The 26,788-nt window shown below is 51.1% G+C and overlaps 1 protein-coding gene across 1 annotated transcript; it reads right to left on the reverse strand.

The window, feature by feature from the left end:
• Positions 1-220: 220 nt before the first annotated feature.
• PLA2G4D (phospholipase A2 group IVD) lies at positions 221-22,302 on the reverse strand. The gene is made up of 20 exons (XM_088025177.1): positions 22,180-22,302; positions 19,154-19,226; positions 18,828-18,964; positions 18,114-18,245; positions 17,358-17,398; positions 16,963-17,005; positions 15,543-15,606; positions 15,060-15,196; positions 14,201-14,311; positions 14,036-14,073; positions 13,721-13,856; positions 13,291-13,427; positions 11,640-11,862; positions 6,076-6,193; positions 5,580-5,717; positions 5,230-5,337; positions 4,896-5,087; positions 4,453-4,619; positions 3,610-3,796; positions 221-2,489 (listed from the first exon to the last, which is right to left on the reverse strand). Exons 1-20 carry the CDS (start codon positions 22,300-22,302, stop codon positions 2,263-2,265), a joined length of 2,532 nt encoding a protein of 843 aa, XP_087881303.1. The 3' UTR covers positions 221-2,262.
• Between the last annotated feature and the right edge of the window lie 4,486 nt (positions 22,303-26,788).

Raw genomic sequence — 26,788 nt, forward strand, 5'->3', positions numbered from 1 at the left:
CAGTTAGAAACCTGGTTAGGTTTTTTTTTTTTTAATTTTTATTTTCTTAGATTTTAGTTATTCATTTGAGAAAGACAGAGACAGAGAGGATGAGCAGGGGGAGGGGCAGAGGGAAGGGGGCAGAGGGGAAGCAGACTCCCCACTGAGCTGGGAGCCCAACCCCAGGACCCCACATGACCCCAGAACCCCACAAGACCCCAGGACCCCACATGATCCCAGGACCCCACGCAGGGCTTGATCCCAGGAACCCGAGACCATGACCTGAGCCAAAGTCAGACGCTTAAGTGACTGAGCCACCCACATGCCCCAAGCCTGGCTTGATTTTAAAGTCTCCAGTTCCAGCGCTGGCTTTGCCACTTTTGAGTTTAGGGATCTTGAGCAAGTTGCTTAACCCTGTTCATGCCCACCAACAAAGTTGGAAGGCTCACAATTCCTGATTTCAAAATTGACTACAAACTACAGTAATCAAAACAGTGTGGTATAGCATAAGGATAGACAAATAGATCAACGAAATAAGTCTAGATATACACCCTCACATCCACGGGTAACTGATTTTCAGGGAGAGTGTCAAGACCATTCAATGGGGGAAAGAACGGCCTTTTCAACAAATGGTGCTGGAGTAGCTGGATACCCATATGCAAAAGAATGAAGTTGAACCCCTGTTTCACACTGTATACAAGAGTTAACTCAAAATGGATCAAAGACCTAAATGTAAGGGCTAAAGCCATAAAGTATTAGCAGAAAACAGGTGTAAATCTTCATGACCTTGGATTAGACAATGGTTTTTTTAAATATGACACCAAAAGCACAAGTAGCAAAAGAAAATATAAATGGCAGCATCAAAATAAGAAAGCTTCTGTGCTTCAAAGGATATCCTCAGGAAAGTGAAAAGGCAGCCCACAGATTAGGAGAAAAACTGCAAATCATACATTGGATCAGGGATTTGTATCTAAAAAATATAAAGAACTCTTAACAATAATAAAAAAACCCACATGACCCAATGAAAATGGGCAAAAGATCTGCATAGACATTTCTCTAAAGAAGATCTACAAAAGGCCTACAGTATGTGAAAAGGTCCCTAACATCATTAGTCATTAGGGAAATGCTGATAAGATACCACTTTACACCCACTCCGATGACTGAAATCAAAAGGCAGACAATAACGTGTGGGCTAAGACGTGGAGAAATTGGAGCCCTGGTACAGGGCCTACAGGAACGGAAAATGGGGCAGCAGCATGGAAATGGGCTGGCAGGTCCTCAAAAGGTGAAGCAGAGAATTACATTATAATCCAGCAAGTGCACTCCTAGGTGGACATGCAAAAGAATGGAAACCATTGTCCACATCCGGCCTTGTACGTGATTGTTCCTAGCAGCATGATTCAGAACAGCCAAAGATTGGAAACGGCCCAAGTGTTCATTACCCAGTGACCGTCAGGTAAAGTGTGGGAGTTTTATTCAGCCATAGGAAGGGATGAAGCACTGATGCCCGCTCCCACGTGGACAACCCTTGCACGCATCATGCTGAGTGAAGGGAGCCAGACACAAAAGGCCACATACTGTATGAATCCACGTATAGGAAATGTCCACAATAAGCAAATCCATAGAAACAGAAAGTAGATTCGTGGTTGCCTGGGGCTGGGGGAGAGGCTTGAGGTTGACAGGTAAGGGGTGAGGGGTTTCTTCTGTGGGTGATGAAAATCTTCTCAAAATGACTGTGGGGAGGTTTGCCCAACTCTGTGAATACATAGTAAAAGCCATCGAGTCGTACTCTCTAGAGGGATGAATGATATGGTATGTGGATTATATGTCCCTAAGGTTGCTTGGAGATAGTATAAAAGAAGAGCGAGAAGGAGGAGGAGGGATCAAAGAGGAGACTCTCAGGACACAGTGTGATTCCTGATGCCTGCAGCCACCTCTCAGTTAGGACCCTGCCCTGCCGGTTCCCACCCCTGCTCTGACACCTGCAGCTTGTACCCCAAATCCGCTCAGCTTGGCATGAAAGTCATCGCATGTGAACATTTGTCTGGTCGGACCAGCTATGCGGCACGTTGGTCTGGTGAGGAGTTTCCTTTCAGCTCCTCTCAAGCCAGTGATGGAGGTGAGGGAGAATCTGGGGGGCCATGAGACCCACTGCAGAGGAGGCTCAGGCCTGGACAGCCCGGGAACCCCAGCCCAGCGACGGCTGTGGCCGTACCTAGCTGAGCTTGGGTTAAGCCCCCAGCCCGCGGAGGGTCATCAGAGTGCTGGGGTCCCTCAGCAGCCTCAATTCTGTGCTGCTGGAGGCCTGGCCCCCAGAGCCCGGTGCTTCACGGCAGTCCTCAAGGCCTGCAGAATGACGCCCTGGCTGTTCCGTACGTTATAGTCACTAAGCTGCAGCAGGCGATCAAAGTCTTCCTCCTTGTAGGTCATGTTGAACAGGGAGTAGGGTGAGGTGGTCCCAGTGAGATCCACCTGGCCAGCTGGGAGCTCTGCAGGGCTGCGCCGGACACCTGCCCAGGGGTGAGCGGGGTTAGGAGCAGGACCCAGAGGCCTCCAGAGCTGGGCAGAAGGAAGCCTTGTGGCTGGGCGCCAGGGTGGGCTACTCCTCCTCACTTCCCCCCCGGCCCCAGCCCTCTGTGTCCTTTGCCCAGAAATAGAAATGCAGATAGTAGGGTACTACTTTGAGATATGAAGGGTTTGCTACTCCCCACATTTCCTTGTGGCAATGCACTCTCACTTTTGAGGCAACCTGACAGTATCTCTGTTTCACCTTCAGGGTCAAGGTGGAAACAGCTGGACCACAAAGTCAGTCAGCTTAGTGAATGATTTTTAAAACACATGATGGAAACAAGAGTCTGAAAACCAAAGGGATTTTTGCTTTTTAAGAACCAGTCTTCGTTGAGACAGAGAGAGAGAGAGAAAGAGAGAATTCTAAGATGTGGGCTGAGCCTGTTAAGGGTAAAGCTGGAAGGTTTGGAATTAGAGCGGGAACCAGAAAGCCAGGAATAACGGACAAAAGCAGAAGTGAGGCTTCCCCACCAGAAAGGGCGGACTAGTTGGCGGAAGGGAAGGATTGGAAGGCATGTGACGAGGGTTTACATTTCAGGGACCCCAGAGTAGAGGCCCAGCTTCCTGAGAAAAGACCACAGGCAGGGCTGGGGTGGGAGGGGAGAATCCAGCTGAAATCCCAGGGAGCATCAGGAGAAATCTGAGAGCCCGGGGCCCGGGGGCCCCTCCGTCCTGGCTGCCTAGCCCTCCAACAACGTGGTGCCGGCTGCAGGGGTGGAGACGGCTGCAGACGGGGACCACGCAGGAAGGCCTCTGGAAGCAGGGATTCCCACACACCACCCCAGGACAGGAGAGCAGAAGAGCCCAGGTGCAGCTGGGGGCGGTGGGGGCCATAGGAGCCTGGGGTCATGACAGGACAGCAGCACGGTGACTTTGCCAGCAGAGAGCCCCTGCAGGGATGTGGCATCCCCACAGAGACCGGCACACTGCTGTGTCCAGAGCAGGGTGGGACTGGCCTGAGGACCCCCTCCCTCCGCCGGCCGCGGGAGCACTGGGAAGGACGCAGGCAGTGCCTCTGAGGGTCAGGCTGCCAGGCTGTGAGGAAGGGAGGGGATGCCTTACCGGGAGCTGAGTGGTCCCTGAAGGAGGCGTTGACCAGCGGGAAGTGCAGCAGGACCGGGGCATCGGGGCAGGAGGGGTCTGAGAAGAGGTGGCACTCTGTCGGCTGGCGTTGGTCCTGAGGGCTGGGCTCCACTCGAGGGAATGGCAGTCCCCGGGCCCGGCAGTACACCTCAGTCTGCTGCAGCGCCTGGTTGTGGGGAGGGGGGCCCAGAGAGAACCGGCTACTTCCTGGTCGTCTCAGGTCAGTGCTCTAGAAAATGCTAGAGCTCCAGCCCAACTGACCACTCAGTGTCAAGACAACCTGGTCCTGGCCTCTGTGTGGCCCAGTTAAGATACACGGTGTCTCCTCAGAGGGAGGCGAAGGATTCCAGCAGTCTGCCGTGTTGTTTGGTTAATATCTTCAGGGGAGGCACAGACCTAGCACCCCTGCTCCCATTTGGGATTCTGTTGTTAGGTTATGCAAATCCCAGAGCCTGGAGGCCTCAGTAGGGGACCCACTTGTGTACCAGGGCCCTATTCCTGCCCCCAGCCCGCCCTGCTCCTGAGTCCCCAGGGAGGCCCTGAGGGGGATGCATGTGGACAGGCCAGGGTCTCCTTCCAGCTTCGTCTAGCTGCTCTTCTTGGGGTGGGCGCAGCGAGCTTCTTCCCTGCCCACCTGTCCTGGGAGCCCAGGGCCCCAGCACCTCCACAGCCCTTCCCAACCGAGGGCCCTGGCAGGAGTCTGTGAGTCAGAGCCTGCCACCCTTCCCTCCCCTTGGGGACCCAGGAGGTCAGGGTCAGTGGCCCCTGGAGCATGGCCTGGCTGCAGGGTGTCTGGGGTTTCCATGGGGCAAAGAGAGGCACCTCAAAGGGTGAGGGTAGGGAGTAGTCGAAGGAGAGAATGAGGTCCAGCCTGCGGCCTGGCCGGAACATGGAGGGACAGCTGGTGTTGAGGAAGTAGCCGGCATCTACCAGGCAGAGCTGGGGCTCCTGAGGGGTCAGCTGGCTAGCGGTGGAGTCTAGCTGGCAGTCTGATGGGGAAGGCAGGTAATAGTCAGGGGACAGCCACTCTGCCACATGTCTTCTACCCTTCACACTGCATTTGCCTCCATGTCCCCTTCTGTCCTCTGGCGTCACTCTCTGTAGGCACCCGCCACCCCAGCCCTTCCCAAGACCTTTTGCAGGCCAACCCCAGAAGGGGATGCTGTGACCCACCCCCACAAGTCCTCTGCCAGTCCTAACCACGGTCCATGTCCCCGCTGGGAACCCAAGCTTGCTCCCTGTGGAGACACGGCAGGGGCCCTTACCTGCCCAGGTGGAGAAGTCTTTCTGGCTGTAGTAGCCCTGGTGCATCTGGAGGCCCCAGAGGAAGTTGCAGCTGTGCTGGTGGAGTGGCCTGCCTGTCAGCAAGCCCTTAAACGCCTTGGCCAGGGCCGTCCCGGGTTGCAGCCATGAGGCCTCCAGCCATGAGGAGGTCCTCAAGGAGGCAGGAGACTCCTCTGGGCCCAGAGAAACAGACCTTGGTCCGGTGAAAGGCCTGGAAATGCCTGGCCCTGCTTCCCCTCGGAGAGTGCCCCTCCCCCAAGCATCTGAAGAGGAAGGCGCCTCATCCCAGCCTCCCCTCCCAGCCCGGCTTCTTACCCACGTTCCTGATCTTGTCCTTGATGTGCTGCTTCCGGGTGTCATCAGAGCTGAGGAGGTCATACCAGACATCCAGCAAGTTCAGGGAGAAAATGTTGCTCCAGATACCTGACGGCCAAACCCCCACATAAATCAGCCTCAGGCCTCAGCACACAGCCTCCCATCACACGGAGGGCGGGGATGGAAAATGGGAGGCAGGTGGGCTGCTTGGACAGTAGCTCTTCCCCACAGCCCCGCCCCGGTGGTGCCCCACCCCAGGGGCTCTGCCAGACCCGGGTGCAGGGAATCATGTCCAGTCAGGGAGGCCTGGCCCAGGACCAGCCAGAATCTTCGGAGTAACCACCACTCACCTTCCAGAAAGCAGATCCGGGACTCAGGGAGCCTCCTCATCAGCTGCCCCATGAAGAACTCGGAGCCGAAGAGCTCGCTAGGGACGTAGGCTCCATACTTCAGGAACCCCACCTCATAGGGGGAAAACTCCACCCACTCTATGGGAACAGGAGTGAGAGGCGGGAATGAGAGGAGAGTGGGCTGAGCGGGGAGCCCCAGCTCTCACAAGGGCCAAAGATCCTGCCCCCCACCCCCAGCAGGCCCCGGCCTTTTCGCTGCCTGGCTGACTCCCTCCATCCAGCCCCTTGAGCACATCCCCACCACCTCCACCACCAGGACAGTGAGCTCTGCGGCCTGGCTCATCAGCTCATCAGAACCGCCTCCCTTCCAGAAGGCTGAGCAATCTGTGTAGGAGTTTCCTGTTTCAATTCTCTGAAGACCCGCAGGGTGCACAGGAGGTGTGTGTGTGTGTGTGTGTGTGTTGGAGGGTTATGTGGACAGGGCTGAAGACTGTACCCTTGAAGTCGAGGGTCTCCAGGTTGTTCTCTTTGACATTGAGGCTCAAGTAGAGGGGTAGAGGGTTCTGGCCCTGCTCCAGAGCTGCTCTCTGTTCCGACAGCTTCTGATCCATCACCTGGGGTGGGAGGCATGAGGGCCTAGGTGTGGTTGGAAGCACCTAGAGGCAGCAACTCCACCAGGACTGGGTGGAGGGGGGGCACACCCTGAGGGTGAGGCAGCTCTCCATTGGAATTTGGGTGGCATGGGTGGGTGCACTCATCCAGTTCCCACTCCCACCCCCATATTCTGACCAGATGCAGGGTCGCCATGGAAGGCTATGGAGGTTGTGCACTGCGTATCTCAGGAGAAGGCCATTCACAAGGACTGTGGTGTCCATAGTGACACCCCACCTCTGCTCCTGCGGTCCTTGGCCCCATCTTTATGAGTTGAAGGGTGGAGGGGATGTGGACCCTGATGCACAGACACAAAGACACACACACACACACACTGCTTTCCAGAAAGGACACGGGAATCCCATTTTAGTATACACCATAAGCTCTGTCAGGGGGTGGGCTGCCTCTTCTAGATTCACACGAATGCAGTCCAAGTCTTGGCCCCTCCAAAATGCTTTCCAGGCATCCTTGCCTCCCCCTTACCTGCCCCCCTCTTTCCTGCTTTGCACAGTATGATGTTGTACCTCGTTGTTTATTCTTGCCTCCGTTTCCAATTTTCTCTTCAGTGAAACACCAAGTTCTGCCTTGATGGCAGGAACTATGGCTTGCCTTTTGGGAGAGCCTCCCAGAGTTCTAGGGGCACAGAAGGGTCTCGTTGTATCCCAGACCAGAGATGCCAATAGGGTTCCTGTCCAGCATCAGCAAGGTTAATGGTGGTGGCTGCCCAGGGCCGCCCTTGGGAAGGAGCCTGCCACAGGCCGCGGCTGCTTCTGACGGGGTGGGATGTACCACAGATGTACAATCCCTCTCTCGGGTTCTCTGAACTGGAAGGCACCTCACTCAGCAGCTAGACCTAGGGGGTTCCCAAACAGCCCAATCCGCCCTTATCATCTGATTTACCTAGAGGATGTGCTAAACAGATTACGAGGTTACTTCTGAGAATCAGGAGATTCTCGCTGAGGACTTTGTTTCTTCAATTTCCCTAGGTAATTCTGATGATCAGCCAGGTGTGTGTCCCAGGATTCTAGCCCCACCTTCCCAATGAGGAGTCCCCCCTCCCACACCCGTGGCAAGGCCCGGGTGTACTTCTTCCTCCCAAAGACCTCTGTCACTGATGGGTCATCTTTCCCCCCAGTTGCACAGGGGTACCCTATAGGACTTGAGTTAGAGGGAACACACAGGAAAAATCCCCCAATGTGGCTCAAGGCCCTGGCGCTATGCATCATATCTACAAGTCAGTCCCGCAGGTGTGAGTGTATGTACATACTGTAGGGGGGGGGACCTTGATTAATAACTGCAATTTCCCTTCTCAAAGTCTTTTTATTCAGGAATCCCATTTGCCTGCTCTTTGGACATGTAAGATGAGGGGAAATGTGATCTTTTACTCCAGATGCACCATTTCTGACCTGAGGGAAAAGGGTCAGCACATCCCTCCATCTACCGAAATAATACCCAGTATTCTTTTTCCTTCTAATAGCTCACCAGTGGTGGCAGGCCTCTGGATCTCCAGGCCCCCCGTTTCCAAATGAGCATCCCCAACGCTACAGAGCACCCCTCTGATGATGACTCAAGGGTCCCCCTGAGGTGTGGGAGCTGGGTGTGGTGTTGACCATGTGTTGACATGGTCTAGGCACTGTATAGGCAGGGGGGACTAATGGCAAAACCTTTTTGGCCAGAAGTGAAGAAAAACATGTAAGACCTTCTTGACTCAGGAAAAGGCAAGAGAAAAACTATGAGTTTCCTCCTAAGGAACGGTGAGCAACTTCTAAGCAGTTCAGTGCTTGTCAGCAAAAGACTAAAGAAAAAAGTTTGAAAGACATAGTTTGAGAAGCACTGATCATAACTGGTATATTTTACAAGCACTTTTTCTTTTAACAAAAACTGAAGCAAGATTATAGAAGTGTGTAGACTAATAAAGTTCTGTATAAAGTTCAGGGTATACTATTTCTGTAATAATAATAATGAAATTGTTATTTCTTATGGAGTTATATTTTCTGACATTTAAAATGACTTTTAGAGTTGTACATTAGCATAAAATAGAGATAATAAATGCTTTTACCCAAAAACTTAAATTTGAAATACACACTAAATTTCTCTGATTAAAGAATTATTTTAAAAAGCATATAATGAATGTTAGCTTTAAGAGACAGAGCATAATAACTAAAAAAAAAGAATATTTGAAAAGCCTTAATATTGAGACAAAATTTTTAAAACCACATGGGTGCTCGTTTTTAAGGATGCGTTGTTTGTTCAAGAATACCACAAGATTTCTTGTGAACCAAAAACACCCCAAACCTTATTAAGTTTGTCTTTTAAAAATAGACTCTAAACCTTGTATATAATACCATGCATTAAGTCATTACTGAAGGATCAAATGGTAATTAAATAAAAGTCTTCTTTAAAGCTTTGGATCAAACTGCATTTTTTAGCACCTCATAAAGTAAACTGTTAAAACAAGCTTCTCCCAACTCTACAGTAATTAATTGCCACTACCAGGCAGAATAGTCATTAATAAAACACAATACCCTCACAACTAAACATGAAGTTAAGATACAGATCTAAAGAATACATAGGATACATTAATAAAGTAAAAATACTTCAAGTAGTTACATTGGTTTTATAAATTAAATGTCATTTCAATAAAAATTCTTTTTTTAAAAAGATTTATTGATTTATTTGAGAGAGAGAGAGAGAGCGTGCGCATGGGGGGGAGGGGCAGAGAGAGAGGAAGATAAGCCGCCTCCTCGCTGAGCAGGGAGCCCCACATGGGGCTCCATCCTAGGACCCTGAGATCATGACCCGAGCGGAAACCAAGAGTCTGATGCTTCACCAATTGAGCCACCCAGGCGCCTCTCAATAAAAATGCTAACATTTCCCATGAAACACGACTAGCTGATTCTATTACATGTATAGAGGAGCAAAGGGCCAAAAGGAGCCAGGGTAATTCTGAGAAAAACCAAGGTGGCAAATGGGGGTAAACCTGTCCTATCAGATACCAGCATGCATTACCACCGTAGAGTCTCTAACCCAGTGCAGTGTTGGCACATGTTAGAGAATCAGCCCCATTGGAATGGAAGAGAACTCAGGAAGAGTCCCATGAATATATGAAAGCTGACACCGGACACAAGTAGTAACGCAGATTTGTGGAGAAAAAAGTCTAAGTGACATTCGGAAAGTTTGCAATCCATATGGAAAAAAAATAAAACAGGGTTTGTGTTCACATAATACCTGAAGATATATTAAAGATTAAATTCCTAATTGTGAAAAACAAATCTTTAAAACTTTTATAAGGATACATAGGAAGATATTTTATAACTTTAGGAGAGGGAAAGATTTCTCTAGGGAGACTCTAAAAGCACAGACCATAAAGGAAAAGAATGATACACCAGGTTATATTAAAATTATGCATCAAAATCTAGTGGAACTGATAAAGGATTAATATCCAGAATCTATAAGGAACTCCCACAAAATAATATTAAAGATGAATTAACAGAAAAATGGAAAAGGACTTGAGTAGGTAATCCATGGAAGAGGAAGTCCCAATGACAAATATACTTGAAAATAAGATCAGTCTCACTAAAAATCAAGGAAATAGAAAGCCACAATAAAATTTTGTATGACACCCATAAAATGAACAAAAAACTAAAAGTCTGAAGAGCGTGTAGAGAAAAAGAAACGCTGATACACTGATGGTGGGAGTGTGAATTAATGAAACCTTTTTGGAGAACGATTTGGCAATAGGCAGGAAAGCTGAAGATACAAGTACCCAAACTGCCTAACAATCCCACTCCTGGGTATGTATCTTGGAGGCTCAGAGAATCTCTTAACATTTGTGCACAAGGAGACTTGTTTGAAATCATCTGTGCAAGTAACACTGTAATTTTCTTAAGGATGTATAATAAAAGGTATATACAATAAAATATATAACAGAGGTAAATAAAGTATGTTATGGAATTATATGTTATGTATTACATGATACAATCATGTATACAGACTGAAGATATGCATATGATGATATGGGACTGGGGAGGCATCCACAGGGGGGCTTCAATTCTTTCTGTAACATACTATCTCTTAGGCTGGTTGGTGAGATTGTGCATATTCATTACATTATTCTTTATGCTTTATGCATTTTCTTAGGTCTGAAGATTATTGTAATATTTAATGATAAATATTATTTTTATAATATTTTTAAACTAATACATAAAAAATAAGAATGGTTGGTAATTTCCAAGCAGCATTGTTCTTACCAGCAAGAATAACACTTAAAGAAAAAAATCCAAAGCAAATTCATTTTTGGTTAGTTTACATAATAATCTTTCTTGGTCAAACTCCTGATACCCAAAGATAAGAAAGGCAAGAATCCTTCCTCTGCTAATATATTTGATAGTTTACTTTTTTATTATGAATGTTAAAGATACTTTTTTTGTGTGTTTTAGTTGTTTCAAATGCTTCAAAAGAAATGTTCAGATAATTATCTGTGGTAAAACAATAGTGGGAAAAAATAACTGATTTTAATAATTGTATCAGTTAATGTAAGATTTAACAGTGGACTTACTAAACTTTCCTTAAAGAAGCAAGTTAAAAAAAATGTATCTGCTCAGTTTGGTCTTCATGGCATTACAATAAACAGCAGAGAAATATAATAGCTGGGGCACCTGGGTGGCTCCAAGGTTTAAGCCTCTGCCTTCCGCTCAGGTCATGATCCCAGGCTCCCTGCTCCGCGGGGAACCAGCTTCTTCCTCTCCCCCCGTGCTTGTGTTCTCTCTTGCTATCTCTCTCAAATAAATAAAATAAAATCTCTAAAAAAAAAGAAAGAACTATAATAGCTAACAATGCTAACTCTATGCCAAAGTACCACTCAGTGTTCACAACCAGCCTGTGAGGTAAGTACTATTCTCACTCGTCCCCACTGAACAGATGAGAAAACCGAGGCACGGAGAGATTAGTAACTTGCGAAGGAACACATAGCTAGTGAGAGGCGCTGAGATTAAACCTGGGGAATCTGGCTCCAGAGTCTGTGCTTTTAACAGTACCATGAAGATGTAGAGGAAGAAGACATTCTATATTGCAGTATTAATAAAATAAAAATTATTCAAGCAATCTCACTGACAAACATAATGTCAAAGTTTTGTTTGCCTAACTGACTTTGGCATCGACTCATCCCTAAGCTCTTGAGAGTTGTAGAAATCTCTGTTTCATGGCAAAGAACTGAAAAACAGCCTGACTCAAAAAGGCAGCATCCCAAAGTACAGTAGCCACGGAGACACTGTGATCCCCGCGCCCTTTCCCCACAGATCCCAGCCTCCCTCACCCTGTAGGAAATGCGCACGCGCAATAGCTAACTGCAAGGCTGCCCCAGCCCCGCAGGTGCACTCACGTTTCGCCTTGCCAGCATTGGTGCCCTACCTGGCCGTGCAGCATGGACTCCAGCACGAGAGCCCACAGGTCCACAAAAGTCGTGGGGTGGCCCTGTTTGGCCCGCAGCTCCAGCTCTTGGTGGTAGCTCGCAAGGCGCTCCGGGGAGAAGGCCTCCATCTTGCTCTTGACCAGGTGTTCTCTGGCATATTTGATGGGTCCTTCGAGGTCCTTCTGTGACCACTCAGGGTCCCCGTAGAGGTGGGCCATTGCCCTAGGAGAATAAAGGGACAGTATGGTGGGAGGCGGAGGCCCAGCTTGGCTCGCTGCTACATCTCCTTGCCACCCTCCCACTGCTCCCAATGTGGTGATCCTGCAGCCAAGGCCCTGCCCATCTGGAAAATGTGTCTCGGGGTTTTCTTTCAGATCAGCGCTGTCCAATATAAATATAATGTGAGCCACAGATGTAATTTGAAATTTCCTAGTAACCACATTTTTTAAAAAGTAAGAAGAGAGCAATAAAAATTAATTTTTTGAAAAGATTTTTTTTATTTGACAGAGAGAGACACAGTGAGAGAGGGAACACAAGCAGGGGGAGTAGGAGAGGGAGAAGCAGGCTTCCCGCGGAGCAGGGAGCCGAATGTTGGGCTCAATCCCAGGACACTGGGACCATGACCTGAGCTGAAGGAAGACGCTTAACCGACTGAGCCACCCAGGCGCCCCTTAAAATTTAATTTTAATAGTATTATCTTAATTCAATATATCTGAAATTCTCATTTCAACATGTAATCGATATAAAAAATTAACATAAATTTATGTTTTTTCTAGCTAAGTCTTCGAAATTCCCTGTGTATTTTATCTTTATAACACACCTCAATTTGGACTAGCCACATTTCAAGTGGTCGATAACCACATATGACTAGTGGCTACTGCATTGTACAGAACAGATCTAGACCCAACACCCATCTTCATGGGCCTGTCCTGAAGCCCTTTAAGACTCTGCTCGTCAACAGCTGTCACATAAGTCCTCTGAGTTTACTCTCCTTTTACTCCTTAAAGTCACATTTCAATAAGACTCAAAGGAACGAATCTCTAACAGTGAAAAGTCCCACCTCATCATAGGCAGGGTGGGGTTATAGGGAGGCAACGTTGTCTTTAGGTAAGAGGTAAGGTAGTATCTCTTCATCTAAATTTCTCCATCTATACTATAGGGACAGCAAAAGAAACTACCCTAGAGAGTCTTACAAGGATTTAAATGAGATAATAATGTTTAAAGAAAAAAGAGCTACCGACTTGGAGTTCCTGGTACATGTCAGACAAGATAAGTGTTTTACTTGGGCTGCCCCAGGACCATCCTGTGGGGTAAGTACTACTATTACCCCCGTTCTGGAGATGAGTCAACTGAGAATCAGAGGAAATCAGTTGTCCAGTAAGTGGTGTGGCAGAGACTCAAACCCCAGCTCCTCCTGAATCAGCTGCCTTGGGCCTCTCCAGTAGTGTGGAATGGTGTCCTCCAATGCCTCTCTCACAGGAGGACCTCTGTAATATCTACTTCCTCCCTTCTGAGAAAGCCACCTGACACCCACCAGACTATGCTGCTCAGACCCACTTGGCTTCCACACGTAGAGGGGTTCCCCGGTTTCTACTCCATTCCCCTTTGGGACCTGATCATCTCTGCTCTTCCAGTCCCCACGGCCCTCACCATGTAGAGCCCGAGATGCCGCTGAAGTAGGTCACACAGTCCAGGAGGCCCAGCTTCTGCAGGGCCAACAGGTGGCCGTAGAGAGAGGTCATGGCCCGGGCACCTCCTCCTGTGGCCATGATGCCCACAACAGGGACCTGGACCGAAACAGACACAGGCTGGCTTAACCGGGACCAGGATGGAAGGGACCTCGGGGCCAGGGCCTGATGGAGTCGGGGTTAGACCTAGCACCCAGCCCCTCGCCCAGGAAGTGACAGCTCTCGGCCCTGGACAGGGCCCAAAAAGGAGTGAGAACCCCAAAGCTCACCCCCACCCACCACACAGCCACTCCCATCTCTGCAACTGGAGCATCTGGAGAGGGCAGCGGAATCGGGTACTTCCTTAAGGCCAGTCCAAGGTATTGCACCCACATTCCCCAGTACCCCCAAACCTCATCCTCTTGTAGGTCTCTGTCCAGCTGCAGGGCCTGCTTTAGAGCCTTAGCCACCACTTGCTTCCTCCTGCTCAGAAAGGCTTTCTCCTCTGCGCATAGATCGAAGCCCAGGTGCACAGCCAGCTCCTTAGGGCTGGGGCAGTAGAAGATCTGAGGGTCAGGGGCACTGCATAGCTCAGCCACTGGCTGGCCAAGCCCCTGACAGCTGCCAAATTACTTCCCTGCTCCCAACCCCAAGGGCCACCCTTTCCACAGCACTCCCTGCCTCACAACCACCCCACACCATCCCCCACAGATATGAACGTCTCTTACCAGCCCTCAGCCTTGAGCTGCAGCCTCACTCCTGGTGTCTGAAATCAAAGCAAGAGACCGTACTAGAATATCCTCAACCCTCAGGGGAATGTGGGTACCCCCTGGGGGCCTGGGCGCCCCATCTTTATTCTCACTGGCACTTCCCATCCAGTCGAGGCCACTTACATTTGTGGCAGGAATGTTAATGGTCACCTCCTTTCCCATGGCCAAGGACCTCAGGGGCACAGTGAGGTGCCCAGCTGACTTGTCTGAATTCCAGCCATTGCTTGCAGAGCTCTGGAGGGAAATATTCATTCAACCAATCCTTACTGAGTATCTAGACAGACACAGTCTCTCTCTGATAATGTAAAAATAAGCACAATATTTAGTTATTATAATACTTATAATTACTAATTATTAAAATACTTGCTGATATTTTTTGTTCTAACTGAATTATGTATCTGAATTTATCACAAAATAGGTAGTGAACAGATGTTAGCAAATGTTATAAAGGGAAAGAATGTTGTAAAGGAAATGAGCAGGGTGATACGATACCATAAGGAAAGTTGGGGTGTGTAGGGGTCTATTTAAGATGGGGAGTTAAGAGGGGCCCTTTGAGCTGAGATCTAAAAGAGGAAGAAGAGAAGGAGGCAGCAGTCTTGGAAGGAGACGGAGGAGAACACAGAAGGCCCTTGGCATGTTGGGAAAGCAGGAAGAGATAAATATGGCTGGGGCATCATGACAGAGGGGGAGCATGGAACAAAGTGAGGCAGCAGAGGTGAGCAAGGGCCAGGCCATGCAGGGCCTTGGAGGCACCGATATGGGAAATTCTTCTATGAGTATTGATGTAGGCGCCATTGAAAGGTTCAAACCAAGTCTGACAAAGCAGGGCAGTCCCCGGGCCCATGCCAGGCTGTGGTGGTTCTCCCTGTCTGCCAAGGGCTTGGTGCTTCACTGGGGGAGGCTGGCGAGGCCACGGGGGCCTGGCGTTGGCCTGAGAGGGGCCCGCGCCCATGGCGGGGAGAGCTCCAAAGCCAAGACCCACCCTCAGACGTGCGCTCAGGTTGGCCTCTTGGGCTGCCATGTAATGGAAGTGGAAGGCAGAGGCTGGGCCCAGAGCAGATGTCTGTGTGTCTTCATAGGACCCCTTCAGCTCCAGCTCCAGCTCCAGCTTGTCCTGATCTAGGCGGGAGAGTGGGCAGATTAGCACGAGGGCAACAAGAGCCAGGAATCCGAGCGGGGACCCCAGGAAACTGGCAGTATTGCTCGGGCATGGTCGAGACCTGGGAGTTTGGACTACAATAGACAGGATTCTGGAGAGCGCCCTCCCCAGGCCCCATGGGACTCCCACCTCCTGCAACACACCTTCCCCCAGGTCAGGGGGACCCTCGAGCCCACAGGAGACCTGTCGCCCTCGTGCTGTGTGAGCAAGAAGGAGGCTCTGCTCGGCTGCTCACCTGCCGCCCCGCACAGGTGTCCCAGCCACCCCATCTAGCAGAGAGCAGGCCTGGTCCCGAGCAGGCCTCACCTGTGACCGTGGCTGTGCTCCCGGTGCGGTCCAGACAGACATCCAGGCAGGACAGCTCTCGGGCCTGGGGCAGACAACATCGTGGGCTGGGGGCTTGGCAGGGGAAGCTGAGGTCCCCTAAACTTCACCCTCTGAGCCCCACGGATCCGAATCCACCACACGCAGAACAGGAAGCGGGGTCCAGCGTGGGATTGGAGGCAGAACCGCCACCCCTCTCCTCTGATCTGCTAGGACTGCTGAGTCAGGTGTTCTGGAGCAGCTGGGGGAGCCCCGCCTCCACCCCGTGCACACCCCCAGCTTTCAAAGATTTGCCAAACTTGGGGGATTTCTGAAGGCCGCCCGACCCTCAGGCACGGTTCTTTCTTCTCCGTGTTTCTCTGCGGACTCAGCCTGGAGAGTGTCTTCCTACAACAACGGCTCCCAAACAGTAGTATGCAAACCACTGGTCTACAGGATGATGGAATGATCTCCCGGCTGTCCTCCAGTTGACCAGCTTGCCAAAGGAGCCCGCTGCATTCTCTGTAAGGCACGTCATCTGACGCCCGAAGCCCACCCAGCTCCTGACTGACTCCCGCACACTGGCTGAGTTTAGCCTGCCACCACCACTGGTCTCCATCCCCTCAGATAAAAAGCAGCTGCCATAGGTATGACGATTTTAACGTGCATTTGTAAAAGTAATACTAGCCCATGAAGCAGGCCCTTGTACGACCCTGAGGGTAGAGGCCTCCTTCAGTCTGGGGCTCTAAGTGCCTTCCCTCACACTAGGCCCGGCCCTGCTCCCAGGTCATGCCTGCGTTGCTGGCCTGAAACCTTTGAGTGGAAAGCTTCTCGGGCCTTATTTACCACCCGTTCCTGTCCGCTGCAGATTTGTGAGCTTGCTCTGTCTTCGAAGAGCTGACCAGGACTCTCCACCGGCTCAAGGAGGAGCCGACAGACCGTCGACTCTATCCCGGCGCCCCCAGGTTGGAAGCGCAGAGCACTGGAAACTCCCTCCGAGCCTCTGCTGCTGCAGTACTAACACCCCAGTGGGGCCTGGCTTGCATGACTTGCCCACCACCTTCCGAGGCTAAGAACTAGTAGTCCATCACAGGTGATGAAACACTGTCAGGGGCACCCACGATTCCCCCCTCACTCCCTCAGCCGTCCAGCCTTGGGCCAGAACCCCCCCCCCCGCCCCGGCAGAGCCTCGGCCTCCCTCTCTCCACGTTCCCCTAAGGCCCTGGCCCCTCCCAGCTCCCAGCCCCCAGCCCCAGACCACCGGCCCAGGTGACCACCCAGCTGGGAGGCCAGAGGTGGTCTAACCTCTGTTAGGCACCATAGTGCCCTAACCCTGACTGTCCCTTCGGCACCCCCCAACCTCAGTGTCGGCTCTGGGGCCCCTCCCTCAGCTCCCCCTCACAAGCCTGGGGAGGGTGGTTACCACAAGGACATCGTTGGTGATGAGGTTTTCTGGACAGTCTGACCTGGAAAAATCACAACACCCGTTTGCTCAGACAAAGGCAAACGCTCCCTGCACTGAGCTGCCCCCTCACAGCGCGGCCTCCAGCCCCCTTGGGGCCTCCCTGGGTGATGCGAAGGGACCCTAAGTCCTGGATACCACTTAAGGTGAGGGAGGTGCTTCTGAAGACTGCAAGGTGAGGAGAGGGAGAGTGGTGCCCAGGAACAAGTGACCTTCCTCTCCTCATTCCTCTAAGAGGAACTCCCCCCCCCGCCCCCCACCCCAGACATGAGGGACAGAGAATCTGGACCAAAGACATTGCCTTAAATGAAGCCTGGGTCCTGAGACACTCCCTGGGCTGTGTGATGATTACTCACGTTTTTTCCAGCAGGAACTCCACATCCAGCTCCCCCTGCCCCTGAAATCAAAGATGAGCAACTCGTCAACATTTGCACATATCTTCACAGCTGACACAGTTCTTTGACCATGTTATTGTCACATCTCGAGCAGTCTTTCAGGGAGGCACGGTATTACAATTCTTCCCACTTTACAGACGTGGAAATTGAGAATTAGGGAAAAGATGGGCTGCCTGCCCAAGTTACCCACAGCTGATAAGTCTGCGGGGAACAGGTCTCCTTCCCTGGCAGGGCTGAAGGAGGAGGTGAGGAGCACAAGCCAAAAGAGGTTTAAGGATGCCCAGGGCCCATCTCCTGTTCCTCTTGAAGAGGACCTGACCCCAGAACCCTGCCCTCCCATTCCCCAGCCTTCACCTACTGGAGAAGGAGCAGAGACCTTCATAAAGAAGGCTTTGGGCACCGCAGGAGAGCAGTGAGCAGAAGTGATGGAGCCCCCAACTGCCCCAAGGGTTAGTTACCCTGAGCTGGGTTTTGATTGATATTAGGAAGTTCTCCATCACCAGAAACCTTCCTAGTAGTGGACTAAAATCTCTGCATTTGGTGATTCAGTCTAGTTAACAGTCTAGTTAAGCCTTCTCCTTTCCTATTAAAATGTAAATATCTCTGGGAGGGGCTTCCCTCTTTCTGTGAACGCATTGAGCACAGAAGCATTCCAGAAGGGAGAAGCTGTGTAACTTCCTCAGTCTGGACTGCAGAGGGGTAGGACTCCCCACTCACCTGGGGAGGCAGGGAGAAGGTCTTCCGGAGCAGCTCCCCAGCGACGACTTCTGAGACGTCATAGAGAAACTTGAAGCAGGCATCATCCTCGGTGACTGAGTCCTCATCATAGACATTTAGCTCCAGAACATTCTAGGGACCCAAGAACAGCAATGTAGCACATTATTTACTCATCACTTTACTCCATACCTGTTGAGCCTTTACTTGATGCCCACAGTTGGAAAAGATTATTATGCCTCCACACTTTGTACTTCAAAATAAAAATAATAGTAAAAATTAAAAGAACTAAAAGGAAATCCGACAAAGTTCCTAATCTCCCCCGGCTAATTTTTGTTTTTATAAAAAATAAAATTCTTTCAGCATTTCCCCACCGTTGCATGCCGCCCCCCCACCCTTGCTGGTCCCCCAAGGCACCGTATGTACCAGGCACTGTATTAGGAGTCTTCCATGCATTATCTCATTTAACCTCATAACAGCTCCATCAGGAAGGGATTCTTAACTGCCTCCATTCCACAGATGGGCTTAGAGAGGACCAGCAACTTGCCACAGGTCAGGCTCACAGCCACATGGTGGATCACACGTTCTCTCGCACACCGCACACCCAGGCTGGGAACAAAGTCACTCCTCCCCAGTGTCTCTGACTGAGCCCTGGAGGAAGGTGTGCTCCAAAAGAAGGATACAGCCGGTCCTTAGGTGGGTGGTACTGGCCTTTACCTTGACCTGACTCTGGATTAGGAAACTGAAGGTCTCATTCCATACAGGATGACTGGTGTTGGTGATTGTTTTGGTCTTAAACTTTGTTCCAGGGACGGTTGGCAGCTGTAGGGTCACATAGGGGTCTGCCTCACTCACTGGCAATGTCAAGAGAACAGGGTAAGAGAGAATTCCTTACACTCCTCTCCAGGGGCCTCGCCAGGTTCTTGCCATGACCTTGGCAGCCACTGTGGGCAGCCCAGCCCAGCCCCCAAGTTCTCACCTGGGCCTTTCCCGTAGGGCCTGGTCATCTCTACACCCCTCGAGCCCAGGAAATAGTTACTCACACAGGTCAGTCCAGCCCAGGTTCCGTGCCTCCAGGACCCTCACAGTGAGCCGCCAGCAGGCAGAGGCCTCCCCCTGGAGAGAAAGAACAGACTGCTCGGTCCCTCCTGCTCAGGGCCCCAGCCCCACCCCTCTGTGCTGAGGTTTCTCCTCACAAGGTCAGTGATGCTGCCAGGCGTTTGGGGGCAAACAGCCTTTGCCCACCACTGTCCTCGGGGCCGTGGTCCTGGGCTGCAGCAGTCAGGGCAGGCAGACCAATGGGGGATGGAATCTGTAGGACCCCTTCCCCTTCAGGGACAGAATTGCACCGTGTAGAGGTGACAACGGGGAAACGAGGACCGAGGAATGGTCGCCGCACTGGACATGTACTAAAACCCTGGGGAAGCCACGGCAGCCCACAGCCAAGCACAGCGAGGAGGAAGCAGAACCAGAGTGGGCACGGGCTCATGGGGGCAAAGGGAGCAGAGGTGGTAAAGGAAAAGCAGAAGGCAAATAGGGTGTGCCAAGTCCTTCTGGGGACAGGGCACAAGGGGGCTCTCCTCAAATCCCTACTGCTGAGGTCCTTGCCACCGCCTGGAACCCCGGGGTGGAGGCGGGGCTTGGGTTTCTGTTCTTCTTGAGGCCTAGCTACGGTTTGCTCTTTCTGGGTGCCCTGCACCAGTTTCTTACGGTAAGCCCCCGCCATCTGAGGCAGAGGCAGCACTGGGCTTGCAGGACCAACATTCAGCCCTGCGGGGTCCTGGGAGACAGTGTTGTGATGAAACCCAAGAGTTCTTCTGCTTTGTGCCCTGCCGTCACCAGTCCCCTCCGTGCCTGTGACCCCGAAGTCTCCTGCCAGGAACCCGTCTGGGCTCTGCACAGTTGCTGTCTGCTGAGGGTTGCCTCAGTGTCCGCAGACTGTCTGTCCATTCCCACAGACAAATTTAAAGGATGATGAGGCCACAGCAAAGCCACTCAGGAGCCCTGTGGGTCCTTGCATCTCTCTTCTGCACCTTCATGCTGAGTGTCTTTGTCATTCCTGTCAACTTTCTGGAAAAGCACGTGTGATACCCCAACCTTCCTGCATTCCGCCCCCCCCCCCACCAGGGCACACTGGTTTCTCCCTTCTTGAGGATTAACTCCAGGGATGCCAGCAACATTTTGACTCTAGGGGCCTTAAGCCAGAGTTTATAAATGGCAGAGATGTTACGGCTTTTGAGACACCTGGCTCTATTTCCTCCCTGCGCCCAGATCCATCACTGCCCACCACAGAGAAAGTGCTGGCTGGGGTCCCGGGACCCTGGACAGAGCTGAACTTCCGTGTGCACTCCAAGACAGGGGAAGGACAGAGGCAGCCCAGACTCCCTTCATCCCCAAGACCACAGCCTGTGGCGGCTCTAGAGCTGTCCCCACCTGCTCCTTTCCAGCCAGTCACCATGCCCAATTTAAGCATCGTTGCCCATTTCTCTCTCTGGTCATCAAGAGCCTCTCAACCTCAGAAAGCCCACTGTCCCCTGGAAGGATATTTTTCCCAGGGTGAAACCCCATTTCTCATTACCTCTAAAACCATCACCAAGACAGAACGCCATAGGATGGGCTGTGACAATAAATACAGTGACGGGTCATTACTCGGGGAGGTTGAGTGGAGTGGGCAAGGCAGGCTCCCAGCCAGGATATCTGGATCTAAACCTCAGTCCCCTGCTTACTTGCTGTGTGACCCTGGACAAGTCACTAAACCTCTCAGTACTTCGGTTTCCTCATAAGTAGTGGGACTAATTAATAGAGGCTAAATGTGTTAATGCCTGTAGAATACTTAGCAAAAAAGTAAGCAGTTGCTAGATAATTGGTCTTATTACTATTTATTAAGTGCTTGTTATATTTCTAGGTGCTGTACTAAGCAGGTTATGTATTCCAACTTGATTTATCCTCCTGACACCTCGTAAGATAGTACTCTCATTTCCTCCCATTTTACAGATGAGAGAATTGAGGCTTAGAAAAGTTTGCATAGGTCACAGAGTTAGCAGGTGACCTAGGTAGGATTCAAGCCCTTCTGTCTTCAAGGCCAGAGCTCACATCCCCTGTACTGTTCTACCTCCCCAGGACTTGGCTCCTTTGTAAAAGCATGCAACTTTCCCCCACTTCTCTCTGGATATCAAAACAGAATTTCTTAGATTTGTTTTAGACCAATATGGATCTTGAACTAACTGATATGATTCTCCTGAGGGCCCTGGGTCTTCCCCTCCCTGTTGAAATGTCCTCCTGTCTGAAATACTGCCTTGATTGATGACTGACCCTGAATGCTGTGGAGGGCTTCTCCAGCAGGGATTCCCCCCTGCCCAGCTTCCTGTAGGCTCCTGGGAGTACCTCCCTGCTGCAAGTCTCAGCCCCTGTTTCTCCCTATGCAGGGACCCCAGGGCCTCCTCCAGCCTCCTCCCTGTGGAGAGGCTCAGTGCTGGCCCCTGCCCATCACCGGGGAAGTGACCCAAGCGAGTTTGACAGGGCTGGAGTTCCCGTACAGGGATCCAGACCATGGGGTCTTCACCAGCAAGAAGACAATGAGCAAGCTGTCTTTCCCCCTGCTGGCCCCAAGCGACCCACTGTGGTTGGAGAGAGGAGTGGAGACTTCAGGCCCAGCCTCAGACCCTGTATCTCCTGAGTCATGCTGAGCCGATGCTCCTGGATCACACAGCAGGCACGTCCCAGAGCCAGTCCTGGATGCCTGGCCTGCCCTGCTGGCCCAGCTCCTACTGCCAGGGCGGGCTCCAGTCCCTGTTCCAGCAGGAACAAAGCTGGGTGAGGCCACTGCTGAGCCTGCCCTGGGAGCCACCTTGAAGGCTGGGGGTTAAGGGCCTGATCTCGGGGATTCAACCAATCCCAGCAGCATCAGCGGGAGGCCATGTGCTTTCCAGGCATGTGGGTAGACTCAAGCCGCCAGAGTCACGGCGCACTGGCCTTCAGTTTTGCCCCTAGGCTGGGTCTAGAGCAGGCAGAGGGCAGCAGGAAAAGGGTGCCCAGTCTTCTCCAGGGAGATGAAGATGAGCACAGATACATCAGAAACCTCCACAGCTGGGCTCTGGGGCTCAAGCTCCTGATGGGAGGAGCAGACAGAGCTAGAGCTAGGGCCCTTCCACCGCCCTGCTCCTGCAGCCTTGGGGTCTTCCCAGGCAGCCATCTGGGCGTCTTCACTAATGTCCACCTTGTTGGGGGGGCCTCCTCTAGACCTCAGGCTGACAGGGGCTGGGGCAGGAGGTGTTGTCCTTCAATGGAGGGTTCCCTCTCTGTATTTCCCAGGATGGCCTGGTACCTGGCTTGAGCCAGGCACGTCTTCTCCAGGAGTACCGGTCTGGGGCTACTTGGCTGGATCCGACTCGGGCCTGGGTCTCAGGGCCAAGGCTCCAGAAGCCTGGCAAAGTCTGAGGATGAGACAAATGCCTCAGGATGGTGAGCTTGGCACACTTAGCCTCTTTCATGGCCCCTGCCTGGGGCACCCGGGGAGACCCGAAGAGCCAGTCCCTCTTGGCCTTGGTCCACAGCAGAGGATGAGAAATCTGGCTGAGAGGAAGCATGGGGAAGGAGTGGGGCTAGCAGTTTGTAGATCTCTTTGGCCTGGTTGCAGCCTCTTCTCTTGGTCCAGTAAGTAACTGGCAGTGGACGGGGACTTGGCCTGCAAAGCTCTGGGGACACACAAGGGGGTTCCTTGATCCCCGCCAGTTCCAGGAGGTCCACTCCCTGCAGTGATGAACTCTGGGCCTGGTGGCGTGTCCTCTTGTGACACACAGCCACTGTGTTCTCTGACGCGGCATGCAAGCTTTGGCGGGGAGGAGGGTAAGAGGCTCTAAAGGAGAACACAGGCCCTCACGTCTATGGATGTTGGTCATTCATCCACCCTCCCCTAACTCTTCATCCCCAGGCACAGACTCTTGTACCCTCTGCCTCCCAGCCTCGGCCTCTGCCTAGGCAGAGACCCCCAGCTTTGGGACCCTGGCCTTTGAGGCCAGGATCACCTTGGTTTGCGCTGCGTCAAGCTTCTCAGAATGCACCCCAGCCCCAGGCCCCGCCCTGAGTGATGCCCAGGGGCTTGATGACACTGTTACCTGGTGAGGGTGGCCAGCTGGTCCCCTCGTTGTCAGTCTCTCCATACCAACCCTTCTGGCTCCACTCCAGGACAGGCTCCTGCCAAAATGTCAGCTCCCTGGCCAGCCGGCAGTAACTATTCCAGTGGGATGGGGTTGTCAATCTGCCCACATCCAAGGAGCCACAATCCTATAAACAGGTTGGGCTCCACCCCTGGGTCACTCCCTTAGCCTAGCATCTTCCCTTCTTCCCCAAGAGGCTGGGTCAACCAGCATCTCCAGAAACCTCTGGCAGGGCCCCAGGACCCGCAGGTGGAGCACCACTTTCAGACATGGAGCATCGTGACTGCAGACGCAGCGAGGAGGGGAGACAAGTCCTAGGAGCAGTGGCCAGAAGCTGGATCCCCAGAGGCTGAAGGTCTGGGACAGGGTAGGGGCAGAAGGGTGGAAACCCTGCAGCCCAGCCCCACCTGAGCCAGGCCAGCCTCTTAGGGAGGAGGGCTGAGCGTATGAGAGCAGAGGAGAGGCCAGACCTCCCTGGCAGCTCTCTGCAGCCAGCAGCCTGGGTAGCATAATAAAGGCAGTCACAGTGGCAGGCCCTGAGCAGAATTTGGAGAGCTACACGGGGTTCTGGTCTCTCTGGTTCTAAGCCCCTCATCCTCAGATTTACCCTCCTCCCTTCCCTTTGGCTGATCCTAAGAGTTTAGATTTCCATTCGACTCAAACGGCAAACTTTCTAATAAAGGTAACAGAGACCGATCAGGAAACTCTTAGACTATAAATATTATAGAAGAAAACTTTGTGAAGTTACCCATTTAAATTGTTCAGTTTCGGGGGCGCTGGGTGGCTCAGTTGATTGAGCGTCTGCCTTCGGCTCTGGTCATGATCCCAGGGTCCTGGGATGGAATCCCACATCGGGCTCCCTGCTCAGCACAGAGCCTGCTTCTCTTCTTCCCACTCATGCTCTCTATCGCTATCTCTGTCTCTCTCTCTCTCTCTCTCAAATATATAAATAAAATCTTAAAATAAAGAAACTGTTCAGTGTCCGCAGCAACACCAAGTGTTTTCCTGAAATGACGCAAATTCAGTTATTTCATTGTCAATCCACTATGTAATTGAACAGCATGATTTGTTTTTCAAGGCAAATGAAATTGAATTCACGTTAACTTAGTGCAAATGGATCTAAAAGGTATTAGTACAGGGACACCTCGGTGGCTTAGTCGGTAAATTGTGTGTCTTCGGCTCAGGTCATTATCCCATGGTCCTGGGATCGAGCCCTGCATCGGGCTCCCTGCTCAGTGGGGAGCCTGCTTCTCCCTCCCCCACTCCCACTGCCTCTCCCCCTGCTCAAGTTCAATCTCTCTCTCTCTCAAATAAATAAGATCTTAAAAAAATAAAATAAGAAGTATTATTACAGAATTGACCAAAAAAAGATAATTAATAATAGTCTATGAAAAGGTCAAGAATAACTGAATGGGGAATATTTCTAATTGGCACGAACCAGATAGAAAATGTAATGAAAAAGTAAATATAAAATGTAGAGAACTCTGAAGAACAGCTTATTCCAAAGTAGGTCACACATGAAGCAATGCACGGAGTCACACAGCTGGTGAGTGGCAGAGCCCAGGATTATGCCCTCTGGACTAAAAGTCTGTGTCCCCTTCCCCAGTCTGGGCTTAGCCTAGCCTGGAGCCTGCCTGCCCCACCATGGCCTCCAGAGCCATCCCTGGACTATAGGAGTCCTGAGAAATACAACTCACTGACGAGTGATTTAACATCTCCCTGAAGTGATGTGGGTCTCATCTCGGACCACCAGATTGTCAAGGGGAGCTACAGAGGTTGAGCTGCAGCATCACCGTCTATGAGGTAACCCCCAGTGCCAGCTCTTCGCACAGGTATGGCAAGGCCAGGCACCCGCCTCCATCCCCAGAGGAGCTGGACCCAGGGCTCAGCTGGTTGGACTCGCAGGAGAGTTTGGTGCTCAGTTTCCCCGTCTATGCAGTGACGGTGTGGGTGATGCTAAGCCTGGTAAAAACTATGACATTCCTGACTCAGAGATTCTTAGTCTGGGAATAGGGCCCATGGATGGGATTTGGGGAACTCTCAATGGTTCTGGAAATTATATACAGAATGATGTGGGTATGTATGCATGTGAATGCTTCTGGAAAAAGGGTCTAGAGCAGCACGGTCCAGTAGGAATGTCATGCAAGCCACATATGTCAGAACTTTAATTTTTAAAAATCTTCAATCAACCAAGATAGAAAGAAGATTGTTTTCTATTTGTTCTAAAGAAAATGATATTATAAAATCTGTGTCAAATAAAGAGAAATCAAAGAATATGCAACCAAACAGCAAAGGGAAAGGTACAGAGGTTAATTAATGGCAATTAATTAGTTTAAATAGTATGTTACTTTAAAAATTTTGTGATGTTTTGGCATTTATCAGCCTTTTAAAATTTGTATTTTTGTGTGATTTTTTTAAAAAAGATTTTATTTATTCATTTTTGAGAGACAGAGAGAGAGAGCATAATCAGGGGGAGCAGTAAGCAGGGGGAGAGGCAGAGGCAGAGGGAGAAGCAGGCTCCCCACTGAGCAGGGAGCCCGATGCAGGGCTTGATCCCAGGACCCTGAGACCATGACCTGAGCCAAAGGCAGACGCTTAACCGACTGAGCCACCCAGGTACCCTTATTTTTGTGTGCTTTCTTTTATCATTCCAAATAAATACTTTTTTACCTAATTTTATATCAACTTTAGGCTCCATGAAACATGGATCTAGGCCATATATCACACCATTCAAAGCACTTTACATATATAACATATTTATTCATCCCCCAAAACTTATGAGGCAGGTGTTACTATTATCCTCACTTCACAAATGAGAGAACTGAGGCAGGAATTGGTTGAGGGACTGCCCCCAGGTCACCCTGGGGATTTAGTCCAGAGGCAGTGTTTTTAGCCACCATCTGCAAGATGGTCTCTCTCCAACAGAACTGCAGGCAAGAGGGAGCATGAGAGTGTCCCTGGATCCAGCCTTGCCTGAAGGGGTAGATCTAGTTCTGGGCTTTTCATTTGGGTCTCAGCTCTTCCCTCACCCACCTTAACTCCGGGAAAGAAGGGTTCAGTTACTCCTCTCCCTTTACCTTCCCCTAGAAAAACACTTGATGACAGTGTCATGGAGGAGAGGAGACACCTGACAGGGGTGGAGGAAGAGACAGAGCTGATGCCAAGCTGAGTCTCAATTCTAGGCAAAAGTCCTGAAGCAAGTGATGAGACAGGTGGCGAGATGTATCGTGTGAGGCAGGGATGACACACGCTTCAGCATTCAGCACTAATTAGCATGTCAAGATCGAGGCACAGGCAGGTCTGCTCTCTTGCCTCATGAGGAAGTGATTATTCACTCTGTTGACAAAAGAGAAAGGACCATTTCCTGTCCAGGACTTCTCAGGACCAAGCAGGAAAGAAGCACTGGTCCTTCTCATTCTAGGGCTATTGGAATGAATAAGCCTTTCTCTAAGCAATGGACAGGATACCACCCAACCAATCCATTCATTCATCCAACAGATATTTATTGAATGTCTACCATGT

The sequence above is a fragment of the Eumetopias jubatus genome, unplaced genomic scaffold, assembly GCF_037043125.1.
Source record: "Eumetopias jubatus isolate StellerSeaLion01/CBP00866 unplaced genomic scaffold, mEumJub1_p1.0 scaffold_7, whole genome shotgun sequence".
In the NCBI taxonomy this organism is placed as follows: domain Eukaryota; kingdom Metazoa; phylum Chordata; class Mammalia; order Carnivora; family Otariidae; genus Eumetopias; species Eumetopias jubatus.